The following is a 7,855-nucleotide window of genomic DNA, read 5'->3' as shown; positions in this document are numbered from 1 at the left end:
TATCCCCTCTGTATAACAGGGTAGATTGGGACCAGCAACTTAGACATTGGCTACATAAAATGAGGGGGAGATAAAAGTCTTACAAGGTTTCAAGAGGGAGTTTAGTTTAAGAATGTGTGGGGGAAGAAAGAGTCCCCACTGAATAGTTTTCATCTTGTCTAGATGGGTCTGGTTAAAAGAGATGGGGATAAGATTCTTATCATTCAATAGTGAGTAATTGTTACCATGGCTAATTGTGACTGTCATAATTGTAAAGGTAGAAGTTTTCTAACAAAAACGGGGAGTAGTAAATGTTACAGTCCAGAAACAAAGGACCCTAGGACCATCAAGGGAGAAGAGCACAAGCAGAATGCAGGACCTTATCCAGAGAAGCAGTGACATCAGAGATGGAGGTGGAGGAGGGGACATGGAAAGAGGGAGTGGCTGAGGACTCTAGATTCATGGGAAAAGAGGGACTAAGAGCTGGTGGTCAGGAGGCAGACTTGCAGAATGTACCCTTTGGTGGTGTAAATTATTATATATGTCTGAATGTTTTTTTTTTAAGAAAGAGCTAAAATGAATAGAGAGAAATACTGTTAACTGATGGTATATGGAGGGGACTATAAACATTGTAATGCAACAAAATATATGATTTGTTGAGTGTAAAACTGATAATCTGCCCTGTACACTTTCACTCAATTCACAACAAAAACCTTAAAACAACAACAACAGAAAACTGTATACAGGGTCACTATGATTCAGAACCAACAACTATGTACTAGGCATGAACTTCGCATTTAACCCAAACAATCATAGCTACTCCTCCTATTGAAATAGGTGCAATTATGCTCACTTTGTAGATAATTAAGCTAATAATAGAATAGGTGAAGTAGCCGATAAGAGATTATGTAATTATTGATGAACTTGAAACTTAAAATTTGTGTTTTATGCTCTTACCACTGTCTGTCTTGAGATTTTTTTACTTCCTTCTTAACAGCATGTTCTAAATAATGGAATACAGAGACACTTTATTCTAATTTTTAAAAAATAATTCTTAGAACTGAAAGATGTACAAAATTCAGAGATCCTATTTCCTAAAATTGTTTATTAATTCAATGCTAGTATGAGATTTATTCTCTTGAAAGATCCTCAAGTTGAGGAAAACTAGTATGTGGTGATGCTTATGGAGGAGAAAAAATATATATACACTTTAATGATCTGTGGCATTTCAATGCCTCCAGGCTCAATGACTTGAAAACAATTTAGTGTTACTTTCAAAAATATTAGACAGCAGTCATTTACCCTGGAAGTAGAATAATAACTTTGCAACAGTGGCTTTGTATTTGTATAAAGCAATTTGGAAGTTGGAGAGTCATTTCCACACATGAAACATTTTGCTCATTAGTGGAGAACATTTGATTCATTGCACATTATAGATCTTTTGGCATTCTGTGTTAGACAAATAAACATAGACTTAATTTGATGGAAAGAGAGTTACGTGTAGAGATGCTACATATGACCAAGTTTGACTGGTGGCATAAGGAACAATACTTTGCCAACTTCAGGAAGAATTAAGAACCCTTGGATATTAATTCAGAGACATGACAGGGCTAGTATGGCATGTTACTGAGAAATGTGGTTGATCAAATTGATGGGAAAATATGATACAAACATCAACTGCTCCTTTGTAGTTTTCATTTTGATGCTCTGTTAATGCTTGGTTCATGTTTAGAATTGTACAGCCTGCTTTTGAAAGACATAGCATGTATTCTTCTCTCTATAATATTGTTAGATAAACAACAAATTTATATTGACCTCTACTATAGATCTGGTAGTGTAGTGGTTGCGAATCGGGCTGCTAACCTCAAGGTAGGCAGTTCGAAACTACCAGCCATTCCGTGGGAGAAAGATGAGGCTTTCTGTTTCTGTAAAGGTTCACAGCCTCAGAAACGCTGTGCAGGGTCACTATGAGTCAGAACCGACTCCGCGGTACTTAACAACAACAACTATAGATCTGGCTTTGTTATGATACATGCTGGGATGCTCTGTAAGTTTGGTGTGCTTATTATTATTGTTTATAGGCCTGAGCATACATTTCAAATCCTACAAGGATGTTTTCACTTGTAACATGACAATCACTTCATTTCTGTGCCTTTATTGAACATATGCTTAAGATTAATTTTGTTGCGAGCTGGTAAAAATTGGATTGCCTAGAATAAGTTGGTTTCCATGTTACTATTTCAGAGGTTGTAAAGTACCATCACATTTGTATTTTTGCTGAAATTATGTATATCTTATGATTGATGTTTCAATTTCTGAAATTACTGGCTTTCCTGTACTTTTTCTAATATATGAAAATACCTTAAAAAACAAAACAAAACACAAGTAAACATATTCCTGGTAATCTCTACTTTCAGCCAAGATCCATCTGATATCAGAAATGATAATCTTTGTTCTATGTCCTTTTGTAATTCTGGCTTGAATTTCTGGCAGACCCCTGGTAATGCAGTACTGCAATTGCTTTTGAACTACCTCTGGCAAAATTTCTTTTTATGTGATATTAATAATACTGTTAAATGATTTAACACTTCTTTGGACCATCTTTCTTTGAAATGGGTGCAAATAATGAATTTTTCCCAATCAGTTGGCCAGGTAACAGTCTTCTAAAATTTTCAGCATAGACAAGTGAAAACACCTCCATCAGTTTGTTGAAATATCTCTATTTGTATTCCATCAGAGCCTGATTTTTCATCAATTCCTTCAGTGCAGCTTGGGCTTCTTCTTTCAGTAGAAGTTCATGATTGTGAACTACCTCTTGAAATGGCTGAGCATCGACCATTTCTTTTTGGTACCATGACTCTGTATATTCCTTTCATCCTCTTTTGATGCTTTCTACATCATTCAATATTTTGCCCATAGAATCCTTTAATATTGTAAGCCAAGGTTTGAATTTTGACTTCAGTTCTTTTAGCATGAGAAATGCAGAATGTATTCTCTTCCCTTTTGGCTTTCTAACTTCAGGTCTTTGCACATTTCATTACAATACTTGACTTTGTTTACTTGAACTGTCCTTTGAAATTTTCTGTTCAGCTCTTCTTACTTCCTCATGTCTTCCATTCAGATTAGCTCTCTATGCTCACAAACAAGTTTCAAATCCTCTCTGACATCCATTTTGGTCTTTTCCTTATTTCCTGTATTTTAAATGACCTTTTGCTTTCTTCCTGTATGATGTTCTTGATATCAACCCCAAACTCTTTTGATCTTCCATCATTAGTATCTATTGCATCAAACCTATTCATGAGATAGTCTCTAAATCCAGGTGGTCATATTTTGGCTCTCATGGACTTTAAAATTTTCTTCACCTTCAGCCTAAACTTGCATATAAGCAACTGATGGTTTGTTCCACTGCTGACCCCTGGCCTTTGTTTGGCCAATGCTACTGAGCTTCTTCATCATCTCTTCCTACAGATGTAATCCATTTCATCTGGTGAGAAGTACACGTGTATAGTTGCCTTTTATGTTGTTGATTAAAGGTTTTTAAAATGAATTATTCACTGGTCTTGCAAAACTCTATCATGTGATCTCCAGCATTATTGCTAACACCAAGGCCATATTTTACAACCACCAATCCTTCCTTTTTGTTTCCAAAAAGAAAACGAATATACCTTCACAGCAAAACAAAAAAGAGGGAAATTAGAAGTATTTAGTAAACATTAGCACAACAGATAATTACACTCAATGTAAATGGATTTAATGTACCAGTCAGGTGATAGAGAGAGCAGAATGGATTAGGAAACAGGATCCTTCAATATGCTGTCTACAAAAGACACATCAGAAAGATGGAGACAGCCTAAATGCCCATCAACAGAAGAATTTTTAAACAACTTTGGTATATACACACAATGGAATACTATACTACAGTGTTGAAGAATAATGATAAGTCTGCAAAACACCTCACAGCATGGATGAACCTGGGGGATATTACACTAAGTGAAATTAGTCAATCACAAAAAGGCAAATATTGTATGAGAACACTGTTACTGGTAGGGGGTTGGTGGTGGAAATTATTCATGGGTTAGAGGGAAGACACAGGTTAACATGGGTGACAGGGCAGGCAATGTATAAAAGAGGGAGGTTGGCAAAGGAAGGATGAAGGTAGCCGGAGACACAGGATGTAAGAGTTAAAGTGAACAGAGGTAAATACTGTTAACTGATGGTATATGGAGGGGGTTATGATCATGACGATGAAGCAAAGTATATTATTTGTTGAACGTAAAACAGATGATCTGCTCTGTCAACCTTCGCTCAATTCACAATAAAAAGTTAAAATAAAATAAAATAAAATAATGTGCAGAGATGAATTCTGGAGTCCTGCTGTGGTGCTGTGGGTTAATGCACTGAACTACAAAGTCGGTTTGAACTAAAAGGTCGGTGGTTCAAGCTCACCAGCTGCTCCTCGGAAACCCTATACAGGGTCACTATGGGTCGTAACCAACACAACAGCACTTAACAACAAGAATTTTGAGTTTTGCTATATTTCATTACTTCTTGCTCCTTGAGTTTGCTTTGCTGTTTTTCAAATTCAGTTTGTCACGTCAGATTATTGATTTGTCATTTCATTTTTCCTTTTTAACCAAGGAGCTTATACTGTAAATTTCCCTCTGAGCACTGCTTTTACTGTGTCCCACAAGCTTTGAACCACAAGGTCAGCAGTTCAAGCTTACCAGTCATTCCTTGGAAACCCTATGCAGGGTCAGTATGGTTCAGAACCGACTTGATGGCACTTAACAACAATAGAGAAGAATTAGGTTTACCAGAAATCATAGATATCTGTAACAGCTTCCTTCATGGGACATATATTAAACTTCTGTAATATTCAAATACATTCCAGGTTTTACCTATAATCTTCATACTACCAAAATAACACAAAAGTGAAAAATTTTGTAAGAGTCCAAGAAAGGAAACGACCCTTAATCTTGCTCTTCATTTTCAATGCCTCCAAAATATACAATATTAGTTTTAAGGTACACTTTGGTTATTAATGAATTCAAATTCATTTTGTCCATATGCAAATGTAACAGCATAAACCTGGTAACATATGCAATAACAAAACCAATAAAATGAACTTAACTTCCTTTCTCTGAGACTACTTTTTAATGAAAGTAACATTTTATATTTACTGTTCTATTATCACAAGGTCACTTACAATAAATTGCTTTATAAGAATTAATTTTAGCCTCAGCCCACCCGATGCCATCTAGTTGATTCCAACTCATAGGGACCCAAAAAGGGCAGAATAGAACTGCTCCTCAGAGTTTCTGAGCCTTGGTTTGAACTGCTGATCTTGCACTTAGGATCCCACTATACCCTCAGGGCTCCATTTTAGTCTCAAAGGGTCTCCTAAAAACAATTTTAGCAAACGACTCAAACATAAAACATATTAGAGTCGTTTTCTAAAATTGGCATTACCTTAAGAAATTAATAGACTTAGAAATCCTACTCATAGGATTATTGATTTATTCCTAACCATTTATTGTGGGACTAGATATGGCAGCAAACCTCATTATAGTGATGTTGAATGAGTGCATACACAAAGGATATATAGAGAGTAATTTGTATACAGGAATTTGGATTAACAAGGACTTGTGAATGAAACATACTAGAGTCTATAATTCCATTTTTTTTCATTTACGTTTTTATTGTGAATTATGATAGTTTACATGGGAGAACATTAGCTTTACATTCATCCTACTGTATATCGTTTCACTGCAATAATTACAATCCCCTGCATGCATCATCAAACAACCAAAGGGCACACCCCGCAAGCCTGCTTCCCGGGCCATCAGCACACAGACCCTTACCTTCCCTAAGTCCAGTGTCCCCAGCCACTCCATCTCTCCACATCATCATATCTGTCTTCATCTCTGGCATCACTGTTTCTCTGGGTAGGGTCCCACACTCCACTCTTCTCCCCTGATAGTTCCAGGGATCTCCACTCCTGGACTGCAAAGTCAACCACACCCCTCCTTTTGTTACAAAACGTCTACCTTTACTATAATTCCATTTTTGTTTTTCTTTCTTTCCTGTCTTTTAAATGAGCTTTTGCTTTCTTCTTGAACGATGTTCTTGATATCATCCCAAACTCTTCTGGTCTTTCATCATTAGTGTCTATTGCATCAAATCTAGTCAATGTGATGGTCTCTAGAAATAGGTGGGATATACTCAAGGTCATATTTTGGCTCTTGTGGACTTTTTATATTTTCTTCATCTTCAGCTTGAACTTGCTTGTAAGCAATTCCATTTTCAGTTTGGAGAAACTACAAAGATAGGTTACCAGGCACAGCCATAGGATGCTATTCTAACCATTTCCACCCCCAAGTTACTCTTTAACGATTATAAGATTGAACATATACCTCTTGAAATCCAGCTTGATGCCTTTATTGCTTTTCACAACTTCAGCCAGCCACTCTTTGAGCGTATTATCACTGCTTGTTTCAGGAGGATGGGCCATAATCGGTTGGCTATGTTCTGATCCATCATCAGGAAGAAGAATGTCAGCCTCTATCATGTGAGCAGTACCTGTCCAAACAACAGAACTTAAGTTAACACTAACAAAGCAAGAGGCAGAATGACCGTGGATGCCTTTAAGGTTTTTAGGAAGATAAAAGGAAGGAAAGAAAAGAAACATTTACTAACTAGTCTGTACCAGGCACCATGCTGCAGCGTATCTGTTGTCTCTACTTTGTGCTGATCAGCACAAAGGGGCTGAGAAGTTAAACAGCTTCCCCTCGAGGTTTGACTTAACTGTTAAATGTCTTCCCAGCATTTAACAAAGTATGCACAGAAAAGGGAATAATAATAATATTTGTTTAAGTCTTCTGGGAATAAAATACTTTATCTACTCACCCTTCAAATAATAAACGGCTGATATTACTGCCTAACAGAATGAGTCTACATTTCCCCTCCTATCATTCAAGGCTGGCTCATCATTACATAGATATTCAAACTGGTCTATAACTGATACATTCACCCCCTTTCTGTTGGCCCAGGCTTTTTTATTCCTCCTTCCTTGAAGCTGCTCCTCGGAAACCCTGTACAGGGTCGCTAATGGGTCGGAATTAACTCGACGGCACTTAACAACAACAACAACCTTGAAGGATGCCATCCTTGTCTCCAATCTAAAGTATTCACATTCTTCAAAGTACAGCTCTTTCAGAACTATTTCATTCAATTTTTCTAAATTTTTATTAAAACTTATAGTCTACGACACACAGCAGTGCTGGTCCAGACTGTCTCTTTAGTTCAATTGGTATCTTTTGCTAAGAGTAGGGACAGATTTCTCTAAAGTCCTAACAAGAAGAGACAAAAATTACAGTAAACATTTATTACCTATTCATGGACTGACTTCTATTAATTATTTAGTAAAGTTTTCTGAATGTTGTTGGTAGTGTTGTCGAGTCGGTTCTGACTCATAGCAAACCTGTATAGAATTTCCAAGGAGTGGCTGGTGGGTTTGAATGGATAACCTTACAACTAGCAGTCCAGTGCTTATCTTATATGCTTCTGAATAGATTGTAACAATTAGAGCTCTAGACTAACACGTTTCCTTATGATGTTCCTTTAGCATCCTTTTTAATTATTACAAATTAATTTTAATTAATATATTAATTTTAAAAGAAAAAAAATCTAGTGAATATTAAATTCTATTTTACCCCAAATTTACCTCCATTGTGCTTTATAGCCATCTCTTAGTCTGTCATCAGTAAAAACTATTCTGTTTTGTTTTTTATGTATACCTATTTATGTATACCTGGGCAAATCTGCTGCACAGGAACTTTTTAAAGTATTGAAGAGCAGAGATGTCAGCTTGAGGACT

The 7,855-nt window shown here is 36.4% G+C and overlaps 1 protein-coding gene across 1 annotated transcript in view; it reads right to left on the bottom strand.

The window, feature by feature from the left end:
* The window catches only part of LOC102839499 (protein FAM151B-like), an 81,134-nt gene that overhangs the window by 46,195 nt on the left and 27,084 nt on the right, over positions 1 to 7,855 (bottom strand). The window contains exon 4 of the mRNA XM_006870605.1: positions 6,393 to 6,558. Coding sequence (XP_006870667.1) covers positions 6,393 to 6,558 — 166 coding nt within the window. The remainder of the gene's footprint in view (positions 1 to 6,392; positions 6,559 to 7,855) is intronic.

The sequence above is a fragment of the Chrysochloris asiatica genome, unplaced genomic scaffold (genome assembly GCF_000296735.1).
Source record: "Chrysochloris asiatica unplaced genomic scaffold, ChrAsi1.0 scaffold00145, whole genome shotgun sequence".
Taxonomy (NCBI): Eukaryota; Metazoa; Chordata; class Mammalia; order Afrosoricida; family Chrysochloridae; genus Chrysochloris; species Chrysochloris asiatica.
Note: the sequence above shows the minus strand (reverse complement) of the source record. Positions and strands in the feature narration are given on the sequence as shown.